The following is a 26,478-nucleotide window of genomic DNA, read 5'->3' on the forward strand; positions in this document are numbered from 1 at the left end:
AAGTGAGGCTTTTGCCCAGCGGAGGCATAGGGCACATACATGTAGAGCTCGTGTGGAGGCCTGTTTGTCTGAGCAACAGGAAAGGCAAGCTGTATGGGATTTGCTGCTGATCTGGTGGTTAAGTATGAAACAGGTCAGATCTCAAGAGACTGAGAGAGTAAGAGCTTGAATTTACAGCTTATAGAAGATCAGCTTTTGGTTAGTATTTAATATCAACAAGCTCATGAAATTTGTATTTTCATTTAAGGGCTGGAGATGTAACATGTTTGAGATCCTGGGTTCAAACATAGGAAACAGATAATACATACATACATACATACATACATACATATATACATACATACATCATACTGTTTGTTGGGTATAATTTTCGGATGGAGACAAGAAGGTGGGCAGGAAAACTGCAGAGAAAAGATGTCATGAAATGTCAAAGTCAAAAAATGATTAGGAGACTGAACTGGCATAAACTGGACATCGTGTGTGTGTGTGTGTGTGTGTGTGTGTGTGTGTGTGTGTGTGTGTGTGTGTGTGTGTGTGTGTGTGTGTGTGTGTGTGTGTGTGTGTGTGTGTGTGTGTGTGTGTGTGTGTGTGTGTGTGTGTGTGTGTGTTGAACTCAGGGTTTGCATGCTGTCCATGAACTTTTTTTTTATTTTTGCCAGTCCTGGGGCTTAAACTCAGGGCCTGGACACTTTCTTTGAGCTTCGTTTTGCTCAAGGCTAGCACTCTACCAGTTGAGGCACAGTGCCACTTCTGGCTTTTTCTGGTTTTGTTTTTGTTTTTATGTGGTAATGAGGAATTGAACCAAAGGCTTCAAGCATGCTAGCCAAGCATTCTGCCACTAGGCCACATTCCCAGCCCCCATGAACTTTTTTTCAGGTAAGTCTTAGTGCTCTACCTCTTGAGCCATAGCTCCATTTCTTGCTTTTTGTTTGTTAATTGAAGATAAGAGTTTCATGGATTTGTCTGCCAGAGCTATCTTTAAACCACAATCCTCAAATCTTAGGCTCCTAAGTAGCTAGAATTACAAGTGTGAGCCACCGGCACCTGGCTGAATATCCACTTGATATGGAATGGATGAGAAGTAGACTATTATGGTTGTAGTGCCAAGATGGAAACATGCAGAGAAAGTCTTGTGAGTCAGGCTCCAGGATTCACATTTGGAATCTTAGGCAGGAAGTAAAAACTAGGAGTCCAACTGGGCAAGAAGTTTGTGGTTTCAGTCAAGGCTGGGCATGTGCACACTTGTCATCCCAGCTACAGCAGGAAACATAAATAGGAGGATTGCAGTCCAGGATGACCTGGCAAAAAGTGTGATTTATCTTAAAAAATAACCACAACAGAAAGACTCAGATAGAGGAGTAGCACCGGTGACAGAGAGCCTGCTTGACCAAGTGTAAAGCCAGTACTGGAAGAAAAAAGATCTTCTGAGACAGGTGAGAAGTGGGAGGTGGAACATATAGTTGAAAGCGAATAAATTCTGTGTTTGATTTCTTGAGCAGAGGGACCTATGGGACCTTCAAATGGAGATGCTTAGTGGACATTTTGGGAAAGGAGCTAAGATTTAAATATTATCAACATTTGGGAAACATGTGAAACTGCCCAGTATGAGTAGGGGAAGTGCAAAGGAACACTATCCAGTGACACTCAACAATATAACCACATTTAAGGAAGCAGGCAAGGAAGAGAAATCTAAGCAACTTCAGCTAAACAATGAAAGCAAACAATATGGCAATATGCCCTTTATATTATTTTTAGAATTACTGCCCTTGACCATTGTTTTTTGTTTGTTTGCTTTTGCCAGTCCTGGGGCTTGAAGTTAGGACTTGGGTTTTGTCCCTGAGCTGCTTTTGCTCAAGGTTAGTGCTCTACTACTTGAGCCATAGCACCATTTTCAGCTTTTTCTGTGTCTGTAGTATTAAGGAATCCAACCCAGGGCTTCATGCATGCTAGGCAAACACTCTACCACTAAGCCATATTCCCAGCTATTCTTGATCTTTGTATCCTTGAAGATCATTTGAGGTATGCAGGAGGTTAGTCAGTGGTTTTCTTGCTCTGAGGATAACAAAAAGATCACTTAAATCTCCTTTGTTGCCGAGCACCGGTGGCTCACACCTGTAATCCTAGCTACTCAGGAGGCTGAGATCTGAGGATCTCAGTTCAAAGCCAGCCCAGGCAGGAAAGTCCATGAGACTCTTATCTCCAATAAACCTCTAGAAAGCTGGAAGTGGCGCTGTGGCTCAAGTGGTAGAGCGCTCTCCTTGAGCTGAAGAGCAAAGGGACAGCATCCAAGCTCAGAGTTCAAGCCCCACGACCCCCCCCCCAAAAAAAAAATCTCATTTGTTCTGCCAGGGGTGGTATACATCTGTAATCCCAGCACTAAGGAGGCTGAAGCAGGAAGACTAGGAATTTGAGGCTAGAGTCTGAGCTATATAGGAAAACTGTCTTGAAAAGGCAGAACAATCAGGTACTGGTGGTTCAGACCTAAAATCAGGAGGATGAAGTCTGAGGATCACAGTTTGAAACCAGCCCAGGTGAGCAAAGCCTGTGAGACTCTATCTCCCGTAAACGATTCAGAAAAAGCTGGAGGTGGTGTTGTTCAAGTGGTAGAGAGCTAGCCTTAAGCAAAAGCAGCTCAGGGACAGCACCCAGGCGGAGTTCAAGACCCAGGACTGGTCTCACACACACACACACACTGGCAAAAACAATTTCAACAGTTTTCCTTGTTCAATTTTTATAATTGCAATCTATTTCAACTATATTCATCTTCTTTCCAATTTTTTCATTCTCTTAATCTCTTCCCTTCCCTGTCTCCTAAGTAGTCCCTTAGATTTATGTTCTATGTTTATGGGTATAATACACATATGTAATATGTATATTTATGATCTATAACATATAATACATGTGTTATGCCTCCTCAGCCTGAACTTTTTTTTTTTACTGAGTCCTCATAGATAGCTTGAGCAGCTCCATCTATATTTGCCTATCCTCCTGTCTTAGCCTCCCAAGGGCTACGATTACAGTTGTGAACTACTATATCCAACTCCCACCTACACTTTTTTTTTTTTTTTTTTTTTTTGCCAGTCCTGGAGCTTTAACTCAAGGCCTGGGCACTATCCCTGAGCTTCTTTTGCTCAAGGCCAGCACTCTATCATTTGTGCCACAGCACCCCTTCTGGCTTTTTCTGTGTATGTGGTACTGAGGAATGGAACCCAGGGCTTCATGCATGCTAGGTAAGCACTCTACCACTGAGCAACATTCCCAGCCCCACCTAGACTTTCTGTGGTTGTTTTCCCCACAGCCTAATTGTAGGTTTTATATTTCTGCTCATTTTTCTTGCACCCCTAGGAAAAGCTTTCCTCTTGTGCATTTCATCATTGGTCACAAAATAGCCAAGACACTCAACAAAAATCTTAAGACAAACATGTAGGTAGGATCATGTAGACCAGAGTGAATGTAAAAAAAAAAAAAGGCCTCTTTCCTGGTGCTGGTGGTTCATACATGTAATCCTGGCTTCTTAGGAGGCTGACATGTGAGGATCAAGCCCAGGCAGGAAAGTCCAAGAGACTCTTATTTCCAATTGACCACCAAAAAGCCTGAAGTGGAGCTGTGGCTCAAGTGGTAGAGAGCTAACCTTGAGCACAAAAGCTCAGAGATAGCACCTAGGCCAAGTTCAAGCTCCAGAATTAGCACACATACATACACAAAATGGACCCTCAGTGTAGTACCAACCTATGGTCATTGCTTTGAATCAGCTATAGCACTCCCATTCTACCTCCAAACTGCAAGATTATTTACAAGAAGATTGGACAACCATTGTTTTCGATTAGTTAACTCTATTTTTCTGGAATTGCCTGCTTATTAGTTTATCCACTTTTGCAAAATCTCTAGATGTTTATGTTCCTTCAATGACAGAATTGGACAGTTAACTGTGTCTCAGGAAAATATGAAATAAACAGAATTCTCAGCTCAGGAGGTAGAAAAGAGCAATTGCCTAGCCTGGAGACAACTTTAGGATCAATCTCCAGCATGAAGGAAAAAAAATATTGGTAGCATTACTATACAGTACATATAGCCAAGGGTTTAGGACATGAACTAGGGCATCACCAAGGAGACCATCTGCTTAGTTCTAGGCTTTGTTTCCCAAAAGGATTGCCAAGAGTCCATCCTTCATGAAGCCAAGATATTGTCTCTACAGTTCCCCCCCTTTTTTTTTTTTTTGTCAGTCATGGGGCTTGAACTCTGGGCCTGGGTGCTGTCCCTCAGCTCTTCAGCTCAAGGCTCATGCTCTACCACTTGACCCACAGCGCCACTTCTGGTTTTCTGGTGGTTTATTGGAGATAAGAATCTCACAGACTTTGGGCTGGGAAGGTGGCTCAGTGGTAGAGCGCTTGCCTTGCATGCATGAGTTCAATTCCTCAGCCCCACATAAGCAGAAAAAAAAAAGCCAGAAGTGGCGCTGTGGCTCAAGTGGTAGAGCGCTAGCCTTGAAGAGCTGAGGGGCAGTGCCCAGGTCCAGAGTCCAGGCCCACGACCCTCCCTCCCCCACCTCCCGCACCCAAAAAAAAAATATCTCAGACTTTCCTGCCCAGGCTGGCTTTGAACTGTGATCCTCAGATCTCAGCCTCCTGAGTAGTTAGGATTATAGGCTTATAGGCGTGAGGCACTGGCACCTGGCTCAGTTCCCAAATCTTTAGGCATCTTTCATTTTCCTTTTGGGCTCTATCAATGGACAGACCTTTACTGATGGAATGTGTTTGCTGAAGCCAGTGGGTTTGGATCTGCTATTTATTGGGCCTTGTAGAAAGTTAATTTGTTTGTAAAATGCAGTTAATAACAGGATATATCTTAGGAATTGTGAGGAAAAGACATATTAGTACACATAAGTCACTTAGAACAGTGCCAAGCATGTTATACATTCAAACTGTTGGGTACTTCTATAGTTCTCTGGCCTGAAATTAGTTAATGTAAGTATCTATTGCTTGTTTGGACTGCCCAGTAAAGATAAATCAGGCTGAGCAACTTGGATGTTAGCACACAGATAGAAGGCAGTTAAGGGTCTAGGCAACATGGTAGAGAACAGTTGTTATGGCTCCACATTTCTATTGACTGGGAAGACAAGGCAGTTTCCTCCTGCATATGCTTTATTCACACATGCTAAGTCTCACTAAACAAATCACACAGTCAGGGAAGATGACTCAGGGGCAGTTAGGCTTGTCAGAGCAATCTTTGCTTCTGGCCCTGTTTTGCACCAAGGTAAATAAACAGCTGGGAGCAAGACCAGGGTGAAGGGAGGAAGGGTGAGGAAGGGACAAAGTGCAGAGTGGGAGGCAGCTCATGAGGCAGGCAGGCAAGCAGGCAGCAGTTCTAGCCAATCACTTTATTTTTCCAGTCAACACCTGCACAGATTATTACTATCCAATTCCAGGCCCTATTCTGTGTGTGTGTGCGTGTGTGTTGTGCATGTGTGTATGTGGTAGTGGTGGTGTTCCCACCACAGCTCAGCGGATCAGGTTTCCTTCTTCCTCTCTAGGATATAGTAAGGAAGCCCCTCTTCTCAACAAGACAGATCACATCCTCATCAACCCCAGTGCTAGTCAAGTGATTGTGGGCCCCTGCTCTCCTGTATCGTGAAAGGGCCAAACTTAGGTGAGAGTGCGGTGTAGTTTATAAAGGCTACAGTGACTAGTGTGGAACTACTGGCCTGATCCACCACCGCAGGTTTACTCTTAACCGCCTAGATCAGAAGTCACCCTAAAGCATGGCCAGTGCCTGTGGGAAGTAGTAGCTGGCAAAAGGCAGGGGTTGCGCTGCTAAGGACAGGACACAGCAGGGACATGAAAGCTCAGGGAATGTGGAATAGGATAGAAAAATTATAAAGTGCCTGAACTAAACAACCAGTAGGACATGAGGGCAGAGCAGCACAGGTCCCTGAGGATAGGAGGAAAAAGAAAGGGTTAGATTTCCAGGGCTTAGGACATAGTGGAATGAGAATAGAGATGAGGCAGGGAGGCAAATGCAGGCCGTGGGAAGGACTTCCCTAGCCCTGTTCACACCCACTAACTCAAATGGAAAATTATTTACAAACTTAAAACCAATCCTAGGCACAGGTACTGCACCATGCCTAGGCCAGCAGGCAAGCAGGCAGGCAGGCAGAAGGTGGGTTGGCTACTGACAGCCAACTTCCCAACACATTGCCCCTCCTCAGAGTGGTGGAAAGGAGGAAACAGTGACACCCCTGGCCAGGAAGCCCTACTGTGCCCGCAGCTCCTTCCCTCATGACTCACGGCTCAACCACAGCCTGAGCCTCTTGGTCTGACTGTAGCAAAGAATGGGTGTCTTGCCCCATGGAAGGAGGAGGTGGAGCATCAGGGGGTTTTGGGGGTGTCTCTGGTCCCAAGCCCAGCTCTGCATTCAACTGCTCCAGCTCCCCCTGATCCAGCAACTCAAAGTCCTCAGTGGCGAGTGCCTCTTCTTCCTCAGGAGCAGGGAAGGATTGGGGTGAGTCCTGGGGAAGAGGTGGGAGCACAGAGGGGAGAGGGTTCGGGGAGGGAACTGGGTCATTTTCAGCGAGGCAAAGTTGGGGTGAGAGGGTGCTGGGCGGAGCTGTGAGGTCACCACTCACTGCCTCCGGGCTCAGCATCTCCACTGGTTCTCCAGGAGGGCACTTCACTCCATCCTGGGGGGACCCTGCCCCATTGAAGTGTGTGTTCACAAAATGAAGAGGGGATGAGAGCCGAAGCAAGGTTTCCTTGGCTGTCACATCTGCTTGTTCATCCTCTCTCAAGTCCAGAGTTTGCCTTGAGAGGGCCTGAGGGGTGCCTAGAAGGTCTTCAGGAGGGGCCAACTCTGCCTCTTCCCCCTCCCCCAGCTCTCTGCTCAGTGCTTCTTCTGGCTCACTTGGCAGGCTCTGCTGGTCCAAATCTATGCAGAGAAGAAAGGGTTAGAGATGGGTCTAATTCTCTGATCGTCACAACAGCCAATGAGTTGAAGTTAAGAATTCAGGATACGGAACACTAGACCAGGGATTAGTGTTAAGGTCTTTCAGGAGCTTAGGGTAGAATTAAAATGTCAGTTCCCCTGGAGGAAACCTTTATGGAAAGCCAGAGCACAACCAGTACCCCACAACAAAGAATAGGAAGCTCAAGAGACACAAAGCTCTCCATACCCTCAGAGACATCTGTCAGCTGTGGAGTTGTGGCCCGGGACACAGAGAAGCCACCACTCTCCAAGATGGAGGCCTCTTCATCTGACAGCTCCGAGTCTGTAATGGCTAAGGCCAGTGCTGTTTTCTTCACATCTACCTGTAGGAGAAGAACCAGGATGAACACAAGTGAGGATAAGAACACCCTGCCCCCAAGCCCCTTGCATCCCACTACCTAGAGACAGCAGCTCTAAAGCAGCCAGATTTCCCCAGTTTCTATTCATTTGATACCCCATCTCCCCTGAACCTCACCACTGGGGAGAAACCAGCCAGCTCCGCCTCGCTTTCACTCTCTGTCTCTGCCAGTGGCTCATCACCTCCTGGGGGTGAGTTCTTCCCTTGCCGCTCTAGAGAAGAGCAATAAGGCAGTGACCAGCAAGGACAATGGTGGGGAACAAACATGGTCAAGGAACTGGAAATGATCTAAATTTCAGAGCCCTATAAGCCATAAGCCAAGGCCTCCCCATCTTTTACCCTCCTGGGTTAAGAGAGTCCCTTACTCCTCTTGTCATGTTTGTGATGCAGGGCATCTGCTTCTGCCTTCATGCTGTAGTCCAGCTGCATGAGCAAGGGCTCCAGGCGAGTATACATCCTCTGAATCAACTCATGATAAACCACCAGGGGCCACAGCAGGATACTCAGCACTATGGATTAGAAAGTCCACTCAGAGCTCCATATACAAGTTTCCTAAGATCTTTCATTCAATTGGTCCCTATATATGAAGAAGATGAGGTCCTTTTCCAAGGCAACACCACCTTCTTAACAGCCCACACCCACCCTCACCCCCACCTACTATCTACTGCCCTCCTTCCAGGATGATGCTTCTGTTGACAGGGATGTTCTACAGAATGCTTGGAGACCTCCACAAATGGGTAACTAAGCAGAGAGAACACAGCTTTCCCATGTGACAGACAAGGTAAAGAAGAAAGGAGAGGGCTCTGGAGGGCAGGGCTAGACCCTACTCACAGATAATGTAGGATATCATAATCCCTGGAACATAGTGTCCCAGCACAGCCAGCACGGCACAGCCAGAGCAGACACGAGCACAGAACTGCAGAGAAGAGCACACAGTCCATGAAAAATAGTATGTCGATCTATGCAATCCACCCAACTGGCAAAAAGGATAGGTTATTTCCTCGAGGAACTCAGTGATCTAGTCTAGTCAAGATGACGACCAAATCCACCAATTCACGAAGTTTGCAGTAAACACTGCTCATTTCACTTTTCTCTCATCCCCATCATGCCCAGGGAACTAGGATGTAGGGAATATTACCTGAGCTGGATTCTGCCTCTTGTACTGCAACAGCTCTTGCAGGTGAATCTGGAAGGTGAGCCAGCTCTCAGCCAGGTATCTGCACAACTCGGGCACACTCAGCAGGTGCGGCCGGGCGCCTGACCCCGCACCCTCACTGGGGAGACATGATATGACCCCTGGAGGCCTCAGAGACCAGCTTCCTAGTAGCTCAAATCTCTCTGAGACTGTTGATGATATCAGTCTAACCAAGTAGAAAATCCCACCTCTGCAAAGGGAGACTGCTAGTCCAGGGAAGCAAAGTCCCAGGGAACCCAACCCACTGACTCAAAAGAAGCTGGCACATAAACACCTGCATAGGAGCCCAGGACCAAGTACAGTTTTGTAGTTTGCTGCCTGTTCCTTCACTACGTTAGGACTGTGCCTACAAAAGTTGCAGCATTAGCTGGGCGCTGGTGGCTTACGCCTGTAATCCTAGCTACTCAGGAGGCTGAGATCTGAGGATCGCGGTTCAAAGCCAGCCCGGGCAAGAAAGACCGTGAGACTCCTATCTCCAATAAATCACCAGAAAACCGGAAGTGGCGCTGTAGCTCAAGTGGTAGAGCGCTCGCCTTGAGCTGAAGAGCTGAGGGACAGCGCCCAGGCCCAGAATTCAAGACCCACAACCGACAAAAAAAAAAAAAAAAGTTGCAGCATTGTTCCTCTTTGAGGAACCAATAAGCAAGACTAGATTTGGGCCTCTGTCTTCAAAAGGTACCCACCTGTCAGAGTGTGGCTCCTCAGGGGATGATGCTACAGAGAGAATAGGGGGGTACATATTAGGTGGCTAGGAGTATGGGAAGATAGTCAGAAAGGGCTACCCCTCCTCTTAGTCCCATAGCACCTTCTTCAGATACCAAAAGCAGGAGGTATTACACATTGTTATTATATTTGTCCCCTTTTCATTTTACACTTCTCAAACATAGGAATCACATCTTATCCATGCTTATATATCTAGCAATTCATATAGCCTGATACATAACTACTCCAAAATATGGAAAACACAAAAAACAACAAATAGTTATTCAATTCCTAAGACAAGTGAAGCACTACCATAATCACATAACATGAATGGACTTAATCTGTAAAGTTGTGTCATCCCTGTTTTACAGATTGGAAAACCGAGGCAGAGTACGAACAACTCTTTTCAGGTCCACACACAAGCTAAGAGGCGGATCAGGGAATGGAATCCAGGTGAGCTGGCTGCAGACTTCACTTTCTTAACTACCACAACACAGGTACATTAATTTTTGGAAAAGAGGCAATTCCCGTTTTAGGAAATCTCCTAAAACAGAGGTAAAGAGGTGGGGAATGTGCCTGAGAAGCAAGTGGCTGGCAGAACATCTTCACTGTTCAAACCCCACCCAGGCGGGGGTCAAGCACAAAGCAAGTGCACGACGCGTGCTTGCCGAAGACACTCACCTGAAACGTCAAGGAAGAAGCCAGGCTGCCAGAGATCCAGCAGAAAATAGGCCAAAAATGAGATGCTGAGCAGGAAGAAGGGCCGGAGTGACGACGAAGACAACAACCTTCGGGAGACACAGGCATTTCAGCTGAGAGGAGGCAAGCGAGGATCCAGCGTACATCGCATAAGGTGTGGAAAGGCACCCCGTAATGCGGGACTAGCCTTCTAGGCCTCACTCGCTGCCCGGACTGAGGAGGAACCGTTCGGGCAACTTGGCAGGAGGCTGCCTTCGAAACCTGGGGGACCATCATCGCTTCAGGCCCGCTGACAGCCCACAAAGCCGAAAGGTGCTCCGGGTCCCCCCGCCCCCGCTCTCCCGCGCAGCCCGGCCCCGCCCCCTCCTCCGCGGCCGTTACCAGAAGAGGCCGTTGAGCGCGGCTGCGGTGACCAGGCTGTGTAGCGGCTTCTCCCACACCAGGAGCCGCTGCGCCGCCGCCAGCACGGCCTCCCAGCTGCGGAGCCGCAGCCACAGCGCGGTGGCCAGGCGTCCCACCGCCTCGGCCGTGGCCGCCTCCTCCTCCGCCTCGCCGGTGGCCTCACCCATGCCGAGGCTCAGACCCAGGCCGAGGCCCAGCCCGGAGGCTCCACCCGCCCCGGTGTTACCACTGCCGCTGCTCGCCATCTCCCCGCCGCCGCCGCTGGCCCGAGCCCGTGAGGAGCCAGGGCTGCGCGGCCGCCGCCGGGGGCGCGTCAAGCGGAAGGGGGCGCAAGCAGAGCGGAGCGGAGCCTGCAGACGGGTGTCACATGATCTCAGAGCGCTGAGCCCGTCACGTGACGCGACTAAACCGCCCGGATGGGCGGCTCGCGCGTGCGCACGGGCGGCTGCCTTAACCCTTCACTACGCAGGTGCGTGTTCTGGTTGGCCCTGCCGTGACCCGTGGGTCAGGGTCCAATTGGTGCTGCCGGCTTTCTTCTTCCCGTACCATCACAGTGACTGGGTGGTCTGGTGGCGGTTCGTGAATCCCCGTGTGATCCCGACTGCGGGCTCGGGAAGTGGGGTTCCGGACGCGCCATCTCCGGGGTAGGACGTGCTGCTACTCGGAAGGGCGGCGACCGTCCGCGTCCTCCAACCCGCCGGGGCGCCCGGTCCACTCCCCTCAGCGGGTAAACAAACACTAGCGAGTGACTCGTCAGACTTGGAAGCAGCTTCACCCCCATCCCCGAAAAGCTGCTGCTTCCAGGTCGCCACGTACATCCGCGCTCTTTTCTCCCGGGATCCTGCGGCGGGAAGCCGGGGCGGAAGGTGTGTTCAAAACAAACCTTGTGTAGGTATTGTTTACTTTGGGGGCTGTGTCTTCCTATTCCCTTGAGATCATCTCATGGTCGGAATAACCTTTCAGAGTACATATGTTTAACAAGGTTTAAAGTTTTCAAACTACTAAGGTGCAACAGTGAAAAGCTTAAGTTTCCATCTTACCCAGTTCTCCCACTGATTTTTTTTTTTCGGATCCTTTTAGAGGTTTACGGATCTCGTTGTATGTACGTTCCTCCCCCCGCCCTTTCCCTAAAATGCTTGGCATTATAAAGATGTGCAAAGGGGTTACAGTTACGTAAGTCAGGAAATGAGTTTCTTTTTTGGACAATGGCACCCCTTTCCCTCTCCCAGTTTCCCCTCCCATCCCCGGCCCACAGGTTGTACAGTTCATTTTCAACGTAGTGTCCAGTGAGTGCCATTGCTGCATTTGTTCACCCTTTGGCTTTCCATCTCTGTGTCCTTCTCCCTCATTTAAACAGACAGCCGGCAGCAACTGTCCGTCCCACCTCTCCTCTATCCACGCTAGCACTTCGACATCGCTACCAGATCTGCCTGAACCGTTCGCCCTCGGTATAGTGTGGGCCCCTAGGAACTGGTCCCCGATTCTCAGGCCAGGGCGCCTGGGGCTCTGTTCGGTGACTTGGCCGGGAGCTCCCGGGGCTTGCGGGTGGAAGGCTGGGCTGGGCGGGCGGCACTTCCGGCCAGGCTCTGACTCGCCGGCGACGCGCTCGCGGCTTGTTTTAACGCGGGGCTACGCGACGCCGGACAGAGTACGCGCTTGGCAGCCAGCCCCCCCCCCCCTCCCCGGTACTCCGTGAGGTGAGCGCCGCCGCACCGGCCGGCAGCTGCGGGGTTTCGAGCCGCGGTGCCCGGGGCGGAACAGGAAGAGGCCCCGCGGGTGATCCCGGCCCCGCCTGCCGCCGCCGCCGCCGCCGCTGTGAGGGGAGGGGGCTGCGCGGGCGAGGGCGGCGGCCGCTGGGGGGAGGCCGGAGGCGAGCGGGCAGGTGGATCGGCGGGCGCCGACGGCTTTGCCGGCCGCTTACAACTCCTTCCCTCGGCTCTACCATCGCAGGTCGGCGTGATGGACCTAGCCGGGCTCCTGCTGGACGAAGAAGGTGCCTTTTCCCTCACCGGCTTCCAGGACTTCACGGTGAGCGCACTTGCCGGCCCCCTCCCACGACCTCCCGCCCTGGGAACCGGGGCGCCCAGGCGTTCCCCTCCGGGGGTGGGGGGCCAGTAGACCTAAGGCTCACTTGCTTGCTGTGGCCCAGGTTGGGCGACAGCCTCAGGAGTGGTGCTTACTGGAGGCCGCGGTCGTTTGGGCCCTGAGGCAGGGCCTCGAGGTGGGGCTGGCTAGATTGATGGGGGCGTCTTAAAAATCTTCTGTCGAGTTCTCTGTGGGGGCACACTATCTTCTCCCATACTGTGTCCCATCGTCAAACAATCTAGAGAACTCCGGGCCAGGCCTGCCTCCCCGCACCCACCTGGCCTGAGCCAGGATCACCAATATACCCTGCCCTGCCCTTTACCCTCTACCACTCCCTGTCCTTTTCAGTTCCTCCCTGGACACCAGAAGCTGAGTGCCCGAATCCGAAGGAGATTGTACTATGGCTGGGACTGGGAGGCGGACTGCAGCCTGGAGGAGCTCTCCAGCCCCGTGGCAGGTTAGGCAGGGTTGTGTGACTAGGCAAATGAGAAGCAGGAGAATGGGGTTGTCAACAGTCACTCAGATGCCTGGAGGTTCACCCTCGGAGCCGTGCTCACTCATCATCACTGGTACTTGGCTCAAGAATGTAATGTGATTCACGTTATTTTTATCCCACGTGAGTAAGGCCACGTGAATAAAAAAAATATTGCTAGCACACATTCTTACCTCCCCTTCTTGCTGGGGAATCAGTCTAGTACTTTGCACATACTTGGCGAGCATTCCATCCATTCTGAAGTTATAATATCAGCCCTGATACTTTTTTAAAAAATTTGTATATCAGAAACTAATTGCCTAAGGATTTTTATTGTATGTTCTCAAATAAACAAGGCTTGATTTCTCAGAAGAACACCAGTGAAAGATTAATATGTTTAATTTATGTAACATATGGATAGACCTTGAAAAAAGTCATTGACTGAAGTAAGCAATGCTCAGAAAGACAAAAGACACATTTTCTGTCATATTTGGGTGTTATGCTTAAAGTATTAGACATATGTAAGCAGATATAGGGTCATAAAACATGATATAAGCAAGAGTGAGATTCTGTGGAATAATTTACCCTTTGAACAATAAGTAGTTCAAAATAAATACTAGTAAATTGAAGGTCTTGACTGAAATAGGAATGGTGGGTGAGTACAGTCAAAATATGTAATGTACTTAAGTGAAAGTGGAAGTGAAAAATGATATGGATGGAATGGTGTGTGTGTATGTGTGTGTGTGTGTGTGTGTGTGTGTGTGTGTGAATGTGTGAATGATGGACGGGGTGACTGATCAAGATGCACTGTACATATAAATGAATATGTTAAATTGAAACCTCCTTGTGCAGTATAAAGGTGAAATGATGATAATAATACCAGAAGAATATAGCTTCCTGCTATATTCTTGGAATGGGCTTTTGTCTTAGTTTGGGAAAATTTGATCTATTTTGTGATTATGGTCTTGTCCCAAGGGCCTCAGTCAGCATGGATTTGTGTCTTCAGTGGGGGACTAGTGGGAAGGGAAGGAGTTGTTTGTTCATTCTGCCCTGCTTCTGTTTCCTGTAGACATTGCTGTGGAACTTCTCCAAAAGGCAGCCCCCAGCCCAATCCGAAGACTCCAGAAGAAATATGTGGCTCATGTGTCTCGGTGAGCCTGGAATTGAAAGGATAGTTTGGGTTCTAGAGAAGGGGTTGACCCTAAAGAGAAGATGTAAAGACAGAAGTCAAAAGCCTTTGGTTTTTTGTTGTTGTTGTTGTTGTTGGTTACGGGGCTTGAACTCTGGGCCTGGGCACTGTCCCTGCGCTCTTCAGCTGAAGGCGAGCACTCTACCGCTTGAGCCACAGCACCACTTCCGGTTTTCTGGTGGTTTACTGGAGATAAGAGTCTCACAGACTTTCCTGCCTGGGATGGCTTTGAACCGTGATCCTCAAGATCTCAGCCTCCTGAGTAGCTAGGATTACAGGTATGAGCCACTGGCGCCCAGCAGCCCTTGGGTTTAATATGGGTTCTTTCTACCTCCTAGAGAGGCATGCATCTCCCCTTGTGCTATGATGCTAGCTCTGGTGTACATTGAACGGCTCCGGCACCGAAACCCAGACTATCTGCAGCATGTATCATCGTCTGACTTGTTTCTGATCTCCATGGTAATGTACCTTTCACCCTCCCCCCCCCCCCCCCCCCGCCCCTTTCATCTCCCCAGTGAGTCAGGAACCCATTGTGTACTCTACCAATGACGCTTCTGATTTCTCTGCAGATGGTGGCCAGTAAGTACTTGTATGACGAAGGGGAGGAGGAGGAGGTCTTCAACGATGAATGGGGAGCTGCTGGGGGTGTGCCAGTACCCACTCTTAATGCCTTGGAAAGGGGCTTCCTGAGCGCCATGGTAAGTGTTTGTTTTCTGTTTTGCTCTGGTTCCCTGGTCAGTCTTTACCTTCCTGTCATTTTTGTGTTTTACTCAGCCTTTAGTAATGTCTTTATCTGTCTGCTTACTCTTCTTGTGCCTTTGTGTTAGTCTCTTCCCTTTCTATCCTTTTAGGACTGACCTCCTAGAGGTTCTTGTAGCTGTGAGGTCAGGAGTGATTTCCTTCTCTCCTCTTCCTCCAGGGCCCCACAGGGCACTCTGAGTCACACACTGAGTCAAAGCCTGTGGTGTTGGGCTCTGAGTGTTTGCTTCCAATCTTTCTTTATCTCCTACATTCTGAGCTCCCTGAGGACACAGACTATTCTCAGGGTTATTTTCTCCTCTTTTTTTCTTTTTTTTGTCTTTCGTGGGGCTTGAACTCTGGGCCTGGACCTTGTCACCGAGCTCTTCACCTCAAGGTTAGTGCTCTACCACTTTGAGCCACAGCACCACTTTCACTTTTCTGGTGGTTCATTGGAATAAGAGTCTCATGAACTTTCCTGCCTGGGCTCGATTTGAACCACAGTCCTCAGATCTCAGCCTCCTGAGTAGCTAGGATTATGGGTGTAAGCCACCAGCACCGGGCTTTTTTCTTTTTTTCTTAATGAGAGTGTAAGCTGAAATCAGGTTGTGATGATTACACCACTTAAAACAAAAAAAGATCTCAGGATAGTATCTAGCACATGTAAATTCTAGGTAAGTATCAATAGTGGTAGTGGTGGTGGTTGTTTCCTGTGTTCCTATTTTCAGCTCACTGGCTCATATCCAAGTTTGGTTTATGCTCTTCCCTTTTCTTACCCATAGGACTGGCATCTCTACACTGACCCTCGAGAGATATTTGAGGTGCTGAGTTGGCTGGAGAGCTGGTAGGTTCTAGGAAGTGGGCAGAGGGCCCAAGGGATTTAGAGGGTAAACTGTGATAGGATCTAGATATGAGCATTTATGTAACTTGGGGAAAGGAGGAGTCCAGACAGAATTGCCCAAGATTGTCGTTCCCAAACCCATCAGCCCTCCTTTGGGAGGGTGGTTGCAACTCATTTAAAATTCAGGTCTTAGCTAGACATTGGTGGCTCATGCCTGTAATCTTAACTACTCAGGAGGCTGAGGTCTGAGGGTTGAAGTTTAAAGCCAGCCTGGCCAGAAAAATCTGTAGATTCTTATCTTCAATTAGCCAGCAAAAACCGCAAGTGGCAAAGCTTCAGACTTGAGCCAAACCAAGTGAGAGTATGGGGCACCGAGTTCAAGTCTCAGCACTGGCACACACACACACAAAACAAAAGTCTCAGTTTCTGGATCTATACATTTAACTAGTTCTCCAGTGCTTTCTGATGGTCCCTGGCGGGTGTGAGGGTACCCCTGAACTGGTTGATAAGAGTTGCAGATTTCCTCTCTGTCCTCCTTTCCTACCAGTGTTGCTGAGCATCAGGGTCGGCGGCGGGGCTGGTACACCTACACAGACCTGTGTGTGCTGCTGGAGCAGCCGACCTGGCAACTGGCTCTTGGCTTCCTCTGCCAGCGTCTGGTTAAGGTGAGGAGGGATTAGGGAGAAGAGGAGCTTGAGCAGGCTGGTGGGTGGGATGACAAAAATTAAATGCCAAAAGGGTTAGGAGATTAGAAATAGATGGGAATGGGGAGGCTTAATGGGATTCAAGGAGCTCCAACTTCAGAGACTAGGAGGGGTGTGTAAAAAAAAAAAAATTAAATGCCAAAAGGGTTAGGAGATTAGAAATAGATGGGAATGGGGAGGCTTAATGGGATTCAAGGAGCTCCAACTTCAGAGACTAGGAGGGGTGTGTGTGCACGTGCATACTCATGAGTGCAAGAAGTCAGTAGCCCACTGGTTTTCTTACCTTCTTTCCTACAGCTGTCCTGCCTATTAGCCATGGCGTATGTGAGCAGTGTGGCCTTTGCTGTGGCATCAGTAGCTGTAATACACCAGTCCTTGGGACTGTCCTGCAGCCCATCACCTGGCCCCCCTAACCTTGGACTAGTCTCCAAGGGCTTCTTGGAGCCCTGTATACCTTCCCCTGTGACACAGTGCCTAGTGTCTTCTGCTAACATCTCCAGCTGCCTGGAAGGCGACACAGGGCTGCGTTCACTTTGGGGCAGTCTTCTTGCCTCACTGACTCCGCCACCACTTCCTCCTCCAGAGCCCCCTGCCCCACCCACTCTTTTCCAAAACTGTCCCCTTTGCCAGAACCTCCAGAGAGATCCTCCAACCTGCCATGCTTGCCAACACCCTAACCGAACAGTACCCACTGGGCCTTCCAGCCCCTGGGACCACACCTATGGCTTGGCTCCACCTTGGGCCTGGAGCCCTGTGGCCCCTCCATTCCCTCAACCCCAGCAGTGTTCCCTTTTCAGCGTCATGGAACTGGCTCGCCTCAAATCTTTCATTTTCCCAGGTTAGGTAAAGTTTTGACAGATGCACTAAGAGGGTTTGGGAGTTCCTTAGATCTGGAAGAAGGAAGCTTGATTAGATCTCTGCTGCCTCTCTGGGTCCTTGGTGTTTCCCTGTCCTCCTGGGTAGGAGCTTAAGGGGTTGTGGGCAGAGGGACTGAAGGTCATGTACTCTCCTAGAGCTCAGAGACTGATTGGCAGGCCAGGGCAGAGATAGTGCCTGGAGCAGCCTCAGTTCAGTTACCAGGGGGCCAGGAGGCCCATCTCTGCTTCCCCAAGGTTCTTACAGACTGCTTTTGAGTGTCCTAGGATAGAAAGGTAAAAGGAAGGCTATAAGGGAAGCAGGGAGGGGGCGGGGGAAGGGAACATTGACATGGGCCTGTGTGATGTCCCTGAAGCCAGAGAGCCAGGGACTGACAATGCCAAGTAGTAGCTGCTACAGGAAGGCTATGTGAGGGGGCAGAGCTTTCCATAACCATCCCTTGGATGTACTAATGGAGCCAGATACTGGTGGGACCTTCAGCCTTGACCTTTTGTCTTCCAACCTCAGTTTCCTACTCCAAGACTTTCCTCTTTTCTGGTTCCTCTCTAAGTGTTCTCTTCACAGGCCTCTCTGGCCACTGCTTTGTATCTGGGTTTTTCACGCTTTTGTAGAACTGAAGTTTCAATAAACAATTTCTGTTGCATGGCCTGGCCTTTTCCTTCTGCGGCAGCCCTTAAAGATCCTCTTTGTATCTACCTCTAAGCCTCCCTACTTCCTGATTCTATCATCTTGCTAGCCATGTTTCAGGACCTCCGTATTTGATAAGACTATGAAAACCTCCTGTTTCAAATTACCCCTCATCCCTGCTTCCAGCATCCTAGAGCACTAGCTGCACTCAATTTGTCCTGGCACAGGACAAAAATGGCTGTCCCTTGCTTGGGGTTGGCTCTGTTGCATGTTCTGGGTGAGCACCAGCTTTGTGGATCCTTGGATCAAGCCAAGCAGAGACCCCTGAGCTCCTTAAGGGCAAGCCTGAAGACCTACACTCACCTCTCTACCAGATGGACTCATGGAGATAGTTGATGAATAAAGAACCAGAGCTGGATCATTACTGGAAGAAGAGTCCAGACCATTGGCTGTAGGGTATTTGGATTGCTGACCATCATCCACATCATGGTGCTGCCGCTCCCTAGGAGACATTTTGGAGACATGGGACATTTTTTTTGGTTGTTACAAGGACTTGGGGGTTGGGGGTAGGGGTGGGTATGCTCTTTGACATTCAAGCATGAGCCAGGATACTAGATACCCTAAAATTCTCAAAAACTTTCTTTACTATGAAGAATTCGCAAGACAAATTTTGAATGATGAGCTGATAATCATATGTGAAACTGTTTATCTGAGCCTTACACTGTATTTTTATTTTAGAAGCAGAGTCTTACTATATAGCCTAACTAGCCTGTGAGTTCCTCTATCTTGTCATCAATTCTGGCCAAACCTAAAACTATACCATTTTACATGCAGATATGAAATCATTTTTTCACTTTTTTTTTATGCCTGTATTGGGGCTCCAACTCAGTTTAAGTACTGTCCCTTATCTTTGTTTAGCTGAAGGCTGGAGCCCTACCACTTGAGCCATTGCTCCATTTTTTACTTTTTGGAATCTCAGACCCTGCCTAGACTGTTTCCAATCATGATCCTCAGATCTCAGCCTCTTGAGCAGCTAGGAATAGGCAGGAGCCACCAGCACCAAGCTTTTGTTTTTCTTATTCTTTCTTTGCACCTTTTTTTGGGGGGGGAGGGGGAAAGCCTCAATCTGCCAGGAATACACAACCATGTAAATTAAAACTGTACTTAATTTTGTTCAACATGTTATCAAGAGTTTGTTCACCTTTTTGGAAAAGCAGTTCACCAGGTCAGTACTACTTGGGTCATGACTTGTTAATAAAGTGTCATTATCAGCCACCAGTATTTAACTGTCACATCCGTAGTGGTTCTTTATATGGATACATTGTCTTCTGATTTGTTTGTGCCTTAAACTTTCACATATTGAGATATATCTAAAAATTTTATTTCCCTTTTGCATTATAGTAAACATATGGAGTTGTCATTGTCATGTGGAATGTAGGACATAATTTCATTTTGAGGTTGTCCAGGTCCTGTTCTGGAATGGCTGTGAATTGTGGGTCTGATATGGTGGTGGGAAGGGATAATGTGCAAAATGTCTCCAGGTTATGCTAGTAGGTTTTTTCCTCAACCCGCCTACGTTCCAGAGCCTGGTATAGGAATGAGATTTGGATGAAGATCCTTGGGGGGCGGGGTCCAGAACTCAGCTCCTCAGTTAATGGCTGATGGAATTTGCACAAGAGCTGGGCAAAGGTGAAAGGGCCATGTCCTGTCCCAAACCCTCATCCCTTCTCTCCGCTTCATTGACACTCCCACCCCTTCCCCACTCCAGGCAGCTAGCTTCACCAAACTCTGACCTCTTTATTTAACTCTAGTCCAAGGCAGCCAAACACAGCAAAGGCAGGGCAGCATGAACAGATCACCTCTCCATCCCATCCCACTCCTATCCATGGGCTCCCAGAATGCCCTGGCTCCCCTGCCACCATTGCTTCCTGCTTCCCAGAGCCCCTCCTCCCACTCTTGGGCTTTTCGATGGGGGCCTCCCACTTGGGGTCTCAGCTGTCTTCTCGCTCTGCAGGTAGGAGGTAGACATGCAGGAGTTGGTGCTGGCTGAAGGAGGGATGGGGGGCGGGGGTTAGGAAGAGTCCATGTGACATAAACTCTAGAAATAAGTATTTTCACCTAGTCCTGAGCCCTTCCCTATTTCTCTCCTTGCAGCATTTCCTGGTCCTGGCTTCACTGCTCTGTGCCTCCCACCTGCTTCTGTTTCACAGCCTGTCCCCAGGAGGGCTCTCTTACTCACCTGCTCTGCTCCTGGCCTCCAGCTTCTTTTCATGTGGTGTATCTACCATCCTGCAAACTTGGATAGGCAGCAGGTGAGGGAAACCCCCACCCCCTGGAGAGGGGTAGGGTCCCAGGAGAAGAAGAAACTATTTGCTGCCACACATTTCCAGAATTTCTGGGGCCACTGTTCCTACAGGCTGCCCCTTGTCCAGGCTCCATCCTTTGAGTTCCTTATTCCTGCTCTGGTGCTGACCACTCAGAAGTTACCTCTGGCTATCCACACTCCTGGGAACAGTGAGTATAGGAGGGACAAGGGAGGGAGGGATTGGGTGTTCCTGTAAGTATAGGTGGGGAGGGGGTGTTCAGGATTGTGGTTGGGCAGTGGTGTGACTTCCAGGCATTATAGGTATCTTGGGAACTATGCCAGGCATGAGTTAGAACTGAAGAGCAATAGGTCTCCATCCCATTTATCTTTCTCCTCTCTGTGCCCCAAATACCTCCCAGCCTCCCTCTCACTACACCTGTGCAGGTTGCCTGGCTGCCATGGTCTGGAGCTCTGGAATACTTCTCTCCGAGAGGTGAATACTTGAAAATGGGAAGAAGGCTCGGGTGGTCCAGGCTTGGGAGACTCTTGTTTCCATTATGCAAGCACCAAGAGGCTGTGAGGAAGGTTGTCTGGGCAGGGGACTTACCCTGAATTTAGTTAGGAAGTCTAGTCTCAGGTCAACTTAACTGAGCAGAAAGTTTTCTATTCATCCTCTCCTCTCCTCTACCAGGTGTCGGGGGCAGTGTTCGTGTCCGGGCTGTTGCAGGGCACACTAGGGCTGCTGGGGGCTCCTGGCCGTGTGTTCCCCTACTGTGGACCCCTGGTGCTGGCTCCTAGCCTGGTTGTGGCAGGGCTATCTGTCCACAGGGAGGTGGCACAGTTCTGCTCTGCTCACTGGGGCCTGGCCTTGCTGTACGTGAGTTCTGAGAGGTGTGGGATGGTGTCACAGGGGATGTGCAGATGTGGGGGAGGACAAAATTGCTGGCTTATTAGAGCTGGCAACCATCTGGACATTCTCTTTTTTTGTTGGTCATGGGGCTTGAACTCTGGGCCTGGATGCTGTCCTTCAGCTTAAGGTTAGCACTCTACCCCTTAAGCCGCAGAGCCACTTCTGGTTTTCTGGTGGTTAGTTGGAGATAAGAGTCTCATGGGCTTTCCTGCCTGCACTGGCACACAATCCTCAGATCCCAGCCTCCTGAGTAGCTAGGATTACGGGCATGAGCCACCGATGTCCAGCTGACAGGGACACTTGAGATTTGAAAATTGAGGACTAGGACTTTCCTTGGTTCATCTGGACTCCCAGCATTCACACTGTTTCTTACTATCTCCCAGGGTACCTTCTTACTCCGTTCCACGGGAAGTTCCTTCTTTGGTATTCTTTATGCTTCCATGTCCATCTTTCAGGATTCTGCTGCCTCTGGCCTCCAAAGCTCCTTTTCTCTCCTAGGCTTATCCTGATCATGGTGGTCTGTTCTCAGCACCTGGGTTCCTGCCAGGTGCCTCTGTGGCCCTGGAGGCCAGCTTCAGCTTCTTCAACTCACATTCATATCCCTGCCTTCCGGCTCCTCTCGGTAGGTGGGAAGCTGGGCAGTTGAAATTAGAAGGGCCAATCTTCAATGCTCCCTCAGTCCTCTAGTTTTGGTTTTCTGTCTATCTTACTAATCCTGGCTCTGAAGGCTTGGGGAGAGGGGCTCTTTTCGGTCTCAGTCTTGCCCCTCAGGTACTGCTCCCTGTGGCCTGTGTGTGGATCATCTCTGCCTTTCTGGATCTCAGCACTCTCTCCCTGAAGCCTTCAGCCCCCACCGAAGCACCATGGTTTTGGCTACCTCACCCGGGTAGGTTTTCTTCTAGGCTCCTGTTCTTTTGTTCAAATCAAGAGATCCATTTCTTTGAACTCAAGAGGATATGTCAACCTCAGGGATTGTCAATCTCCATCAAAGGTTTTATTTGGGTCAGTGTTAAAGACACATCTGAAGTTTGGGCCAGTTCCACTGCTCACTCTTGATACTTCTTACCCAATTTACACATTTATATTGCCAATTCTCATGGGCATTTCGATTGGGGAACCTATACATAAGGATTGCCTTTGAGGAGTTGTATGTAAAATTTGCTTATTCATCACTTATTTATCACAGTTATAGAGATCAACCTAGAACCTTGTGCATGCTAAGCAAGCATGCTTACTACTGAGCTGCAAGTGCAGTCTTTCACTCCTCAGTTTGATTAGGTTCTATTGAATGCTAATTATGTGCTAGTATGTTGGAAGAGAAAAGTAATAGCCATGGCAGATGCAGCATTTGCCTTCATGGAGATGTCAGCCTATTGGGTGACTATAGATACAAAGCAGATAGGCAGAGGATTAAATCTGAACTTGTTGTTGTGGTATATCCACAACTGGCCAAAGCCAGCAATGAGGAACTTGGCATCATCAGGGAGGCTGGGAAGGATATTTTTGATGGATGGTCATTCAGATGAAATATGAAAGATGAGATTCCTTAGCACCACATACGCAGAAAAAGCCAGAAGTGGTGCTGTGGCTCAAGTGCTGAAGAACCCAGCGACAGTGCCCAGGCCCAGAGTTCAGGCCCCATGGCCAGAAAAAAAAAAGAAATATGAAAGATGAGTGGGAGTACTTGAACAGAAGACAGGAGAGAAGAGCATTCTAGGTAGAAGGAAGAGCATATGCAAAAACGTGTAGTAGCCAGGAACACAGACAATCCTAGTCCGAAAAGCAAGACCAGTGTGTCTGGAGTGAGTGAAGTGGGATGGGGTATGGCAGGAAATAAGGCTGGGAAGAGAAGACCTTGTAAGCCATGGTGAAGGAATAGGTCTTTCTTTTTAGAGTTTAGTGGTTTCAAAGTCATGGGGACATCTGGGATTCTTGTGACACAGCTGTTAGAGACAGAGAGATATCTAAAACTTGAGCCTGGCCTCAAGGTAGCTCCTTTTCCCTCTCCAGGTGAGTGGGACTGGCCCTTGTTGACTCCCAGGGCTTTGGCTGCGGGCATCTCCATGGCTTTAGCAGCCTCCACCAGCTCCCTGGGCTGCTATGCCCTGTGTGGCCAGCTACTGCATTTGCCTCCTCCACCACCACATGCCTGCAGTCGAGGGCTGAGTCTGGAGGGCCTGGGCAGTATGCTGGCTGGGCTTCTGGGAAGCCCCATGGGCACTGCATCCAGCTTCCCTAATGTGGGCACAGTGAGTCTTTTCAAGGTATGTGGACATCGGATTAGAGTGGAGAACTGGAGATGGAGGAGGGGAAAAGGAACTCATATTGACTAGTTGCCAGCTTTACCCAGCGTTTGTAAGGCAGTCCATACCTAGCATCTCACGTGGGCAAGTGTTTAGAAGTGGTAAGGGGCAAGGAGTGCGGAAAACAAAATCACCTCAAGTGTATCAGGTGCTTTGCCAAAGGCTGGGGTTCCAGGGAAGGATGAATTAGGTAAAGCCCTGCTTCACAGAGGGGACTTCACAGAGGGGGAAGGGAAAACATGGAAGATAATTTCACAGAGTGATAAGTGCTATTCAGACAACAAAGCAATGGAATATTGGCTGAGCAAAGAAGCCTTTAGAGTAGCTAGGATACTTCCAGAAGGGTAACATTTAAGCATTTAAGTTGGTATCCAAATAATGAAGAACAAGGAAGGCAAAGACTTGGTACAACCAAAAGATATGGCTGTTTTCTCGATTTTTCTTCACACAGGCTGGATCTCGGCAAGTGGCCTACATAGTAGGGTTGCTCTGCATGGGACTTGGGCTCTCTCCAGGGCTGGCTCAGCTACTCACCACCATCCCATTGCCTGTTCTTGGTGAGTGCTTGTACTGAAACAGTTAACCCCAGGGCTGATGCCTTTTCTTTCTAAATATTCTCCCCGAATGAGAAGATTAGAACATTGGCTAGCTTGCCCTCAGTGTCTCAGCCTGACCTCTTGGCTTCTTGACTGGGCTTCTTGCAGAATCACAAACAAACCTTTTGGTTATCTCTTCACCATGGTCTGCCCTGCAATACCCGGTGCTTTCTCCCTACTCCCTTGATTTCTTCTGTATGGGACAGGTGGTGTGCTGGGAGTGACTCAGGCTGTAGTTCTGTCTGCTGGATTCTCCAGCTTCCACCTGGCTGACATTGACTCTGGGCGGAATGTCTTCATTGTGGGCTTTTCCATCTTCATGGCTCTACTGCTGCCAAGGTGGCTCCGGGAAGCCCCAGTCTTACTCAACACAGGTGGGTGCAGTGGAGAGGGAAGGAGGAATTTTTCAGTAGCCAGCTTGAGGTTTCAGGGTGTCTAGACTTTTGGCCCCACACCCTATTTTGGGATTTGGGATAAAAAGTCCATCTGCTCATTAAAAAAATTATTAAGCATTATGTGGACCATTTGGGATATAAAGGTACCTCTTGGTATTATAGGCCAGTGAAAGAGGAAAGAGGAAGAAAAGTTTAGATCAAAGGCTGTGGTGCTTCATTTGAAGTGATTGAATAGCATTGAGCTGGTCTTGAAGGATGGAAAGTTTAAAATGTACTTGGCAAGAAGAAAGTCATTTTTGATGGAAGCAGCATCACAGACATAGAAGTAAGAAGTCATGGCTGGGAAGGTGGCTCAGTGGTAGAGTGCTTGCCTCGCATACATGAGGCCCTGGGTTCAATTCCTTAGTACCACATAAGCAGAAAAAACTGGAAATGGCGCTGTGGCTCAAGTGGTAGAGCGCTAGCTGAGGGACAGCGCCCAAGCCCAGAGTTCAGCCCCAACGACTGACAAAAAAAGAAAAAAATAATAATGTTGGAGTTTTTAATACCAACCAGAGAAAGGAAGCTTAGAATAGTCAAAGCCTATCTAGAGGGTGTGTGGAGGCTCAGAAAATATAAGGTGTTGAGCAGAGATTTTATGGGAAGGACCTTAATGTGAGAAATGCAGAGCAGATGGACAAAAGATAAGGGAGGTAAAATAATTCATGGAGATCTATTCTTAGTTCAAGACTTGAGTTTAGGTCTTGGACTTGGACAACATTAAGATTCCAACATTAGAATTCTCACCCCAACCCTTCATAGGCTGGAGTCCCTTGGATGTGTTATTACGCTCCCTGCTGGCAGAGCCAATCTTCCTAGCAGGACTCTTGGGTTTCCTTTTAGAGAACACTATTTCTGGTAAGTTGAGGCCAAACCCTAGCCGACTGAAGAGTAGCAGTCATCACTCCCTAAAGGGGCAATGACTTACCAACCATTCTTTTTCAGGCACACGGCTTGAACGAGGCTTAAGTCAAGGACTGCCAACTTCTTTCACTGCCCGAGAGGCTGGAATGCCTCAGAAGTACAGAGAGAAGGCTGCTCAAGAGTATGGACTTCCTTTCACTATCCAAAACCTATGTTCCTGTATCCCTCCTTTCCTCCGATGCCTCTGCCCAATGCCTGAAGACCTTGGGGATGAGGAAGGAGGTCCCACTGAACCAGGAGAGGCAGCAGATTTGCTGCCTGGCTTTGAGGAGCCACCCCCTGCATCTAGCAGAGAAGGGATTAGGGTCCAGTAATTACTAGGACTACTATTTCTGCCCTCATTAATTTAGCCTTAACTCCCAGCTTGATTGACAGTACATTTCCAGACTCTACTTCCTTCTAAGGGATGGAGGTAGTGTGATTGTGTGTGCATGTAGTATGGGCCCACCTAGGGGGTCTCATTTCCTAACGGGATGAGTTCCTTTCCTTTTCTTAATTATATCTATGGGAAAGCAAGGGTCATGGTTAAGTGGGCCATGAATGAATGAATGGATGAATGAATGACAGTTTTGCCTGTGAACTATATCGATACCACTTGAACGCTAGCATTCACTTATTTATTGAGTGCCCTTTCTGTTCAAGGTCCTGCATCTACAGATATGGATGTGATAGGGTGCCTGCCCTCTCCAGGCATTTAGGATTTAAAAAGCCCTATGTAATTATTAACTAAAATGCAAAGCAGAAGGCAATTTGTAATAAAGATGGAAATAATGTTATGGGAGCAAAAAGGAAGGAGTAATTCATTGTGATTGCTGATAGTGGGAAAGGCTTTATGAAAGCCGCAGTGGGGAGGGCGGCCTTGGGTATTGGAAAGCAGATGGAGATTATTATTCGGTCCCAAGAATCCAGCTTTTACAAAAACATGAGTTGTACAAAAATGAGCTGTGAGGTTTCATGTTGTTCAGTGGTGATGAATCACGAGTACTTGAATGTGTGGAGGGAGAAATGAGGCAGAGGAGGAGTTCATATTATAGGACCTGAAAGACTGCTCTTTTAACAACTCCAGGAATGGTGAGGACCTCAGAGATTAGTATAATTCAGCTCTCCATAACCGAAAACAAACACACAAACGACCGGTAG

The 26,478-nt window shown here is 48.8% G+C and overlaps 3 protein-coding genes across 10 annotated transcripts; 2 read left to right on the top strand and 1 right to left on the bottom strand.

The window, feature by feature from the left end:
* Positions 1 to 4,771: 4,771 nt before the first annotated feature.
* Positions 4,772 to 10,702, bottom strand: Retreg2 (reticulophagy regulator family member 2). Its single transcript, XM_070016846.1, has 9 exons — positions 10,314 to 10,702; positions 9,915 to 10,021; positions 9,215 to 9,245; positions 8,475 to 8,610; positions 8,168 to 8,252; positions 7,702 to 7,845; positions 7,454 to 7,548; positions 7,166 to 7,301; positions 4,772 to 6,921 (listed from the first exon to the last, which is right to left on the bottom strand). Exons 1-9 carry the CDS (start codon positions 10,577 to 10,579, stop codon positions 6,281 to 6,283), a joined length of 1,641 nt encoding a protein of 546 aa, XP_069872947.1. The 5' UTR covers positions 10,580 to 10,702; the 3' UTR covers positions 4,772 to 6,280.
* A 5-nt stretch (positions 10,703 to 10,707) lies between these two features.
* Positions 10,708 to 19,147, top strand: Cnppd1 (cyclin Pas1/PHO80 domain containing 1). 5 transcript variants are annotated; one of them, XM_070016801.1, is made up of 10 exons: positions 10,708 to 10,803; positions 11,692 to 11,782; positions 12,285 to 12,362; positions 12,768 to 12,876; positions 13,961 to 14,042; positions 14,419 to 14,539; positions 14,650 to 14,778; positions 15,601 to 15,662; positions 16,207 to 16,324; positions 16,661 to 19,147. In XM_070016801.1, exons 1-10 carry the CDS (start codon positions 10,751 to 10,753, stop codon positions 17,204 to 17,206), a joined length of 1,389 nt encoding a protein of 462 aa, XP_069872902.1. In that variant the 5' UTR covers positions 10,708 to 10,750; the 3' UTR covers positions 17,207 to 19,147. The 5 variants fall into 5 exon arrangements, with proteins under 5 accessions (XP_069872902.1, XP_069872918.1, XP_069872926.1 ...); XM_070016817.1 differs by lacking the exon at positions 10,708 to 10,803 and adding an exon at positions 10,818 to 11,222; XM_070016825.1 differs by lacking the exon at positions 10,708 to 10,803 and adding an exon at positions 10,818 to 11,222 and having other exon boundaries at positions 11,696 to 11,782.
* Positions 19,148 to 19,677: 530 nt separating this feature from the next.
* On the top strand, positions 19,678 to 26,225 carry Slc23a3 (solute carrier family 23 member 3). Of its 4 annotated transcripts, none has more exons than XM_070025684.1 (12): positions 19,678 to 19,887; positions 20,021 to 20,178; positions 20,257 to 20,380; positions 20,591 to 20,664; positions 20,863 to 21,044; positions 21,580 to 21,703; positions 21,853 to 21,967; positions 23,092 to 23,345; positions 23,836 to 23,941; positions 24,187 to 24,354; positions 25,177 to 25,272; positions 25,360 to 26,225. In XM_070025684.1, exons 1-12 carry the CDS (start codon positions 19,713 to 19,715, stop codon positions 25,650 to 25,652), a joined length of 1,869 nt encoding a protein of 622 aa, XP_069881785.1. In that variant the 5' UTR covers positions 19,678 to 19,712; the 3' UTR covers positions 25,653 to 26,225. The 4 variants fall into 4 exon arrangements, with proteins under 4 accessions (XP_069881785.1, XP_069881812.1, XP_069881930.1 ...); XM_070025711.1 differs by having other exon boundaries at positions 19,678 to 19,880; positions 20,283 to 20,380; positions 25,360 to 26,224; XM_070025749.1 differs by having other exon boundaries at positions 19,748 to 19,880; positions 25,360 to 26,224.
* The last annotated feature ends 253 nt before the right edge of the window (positions 26,226 to 26,478 follow it).

Source organism: Dipodomys merriami, unplaced genomic scaffold (assembly GCF_024711535.1).
Source record: "Dipodomys merriami isolate MVZ:Mamm:240054 unplaced genomic scaffold, mDipMer1.0.p SCAF_1, whole genome shotgun sequence".
Classification (NCBI taxonomy): Eukaryota; Metazoa; Chordata; class Mammalia; order Rodentia; family Heteromyidae; genus Dipodomys; species Dipodomys merriami.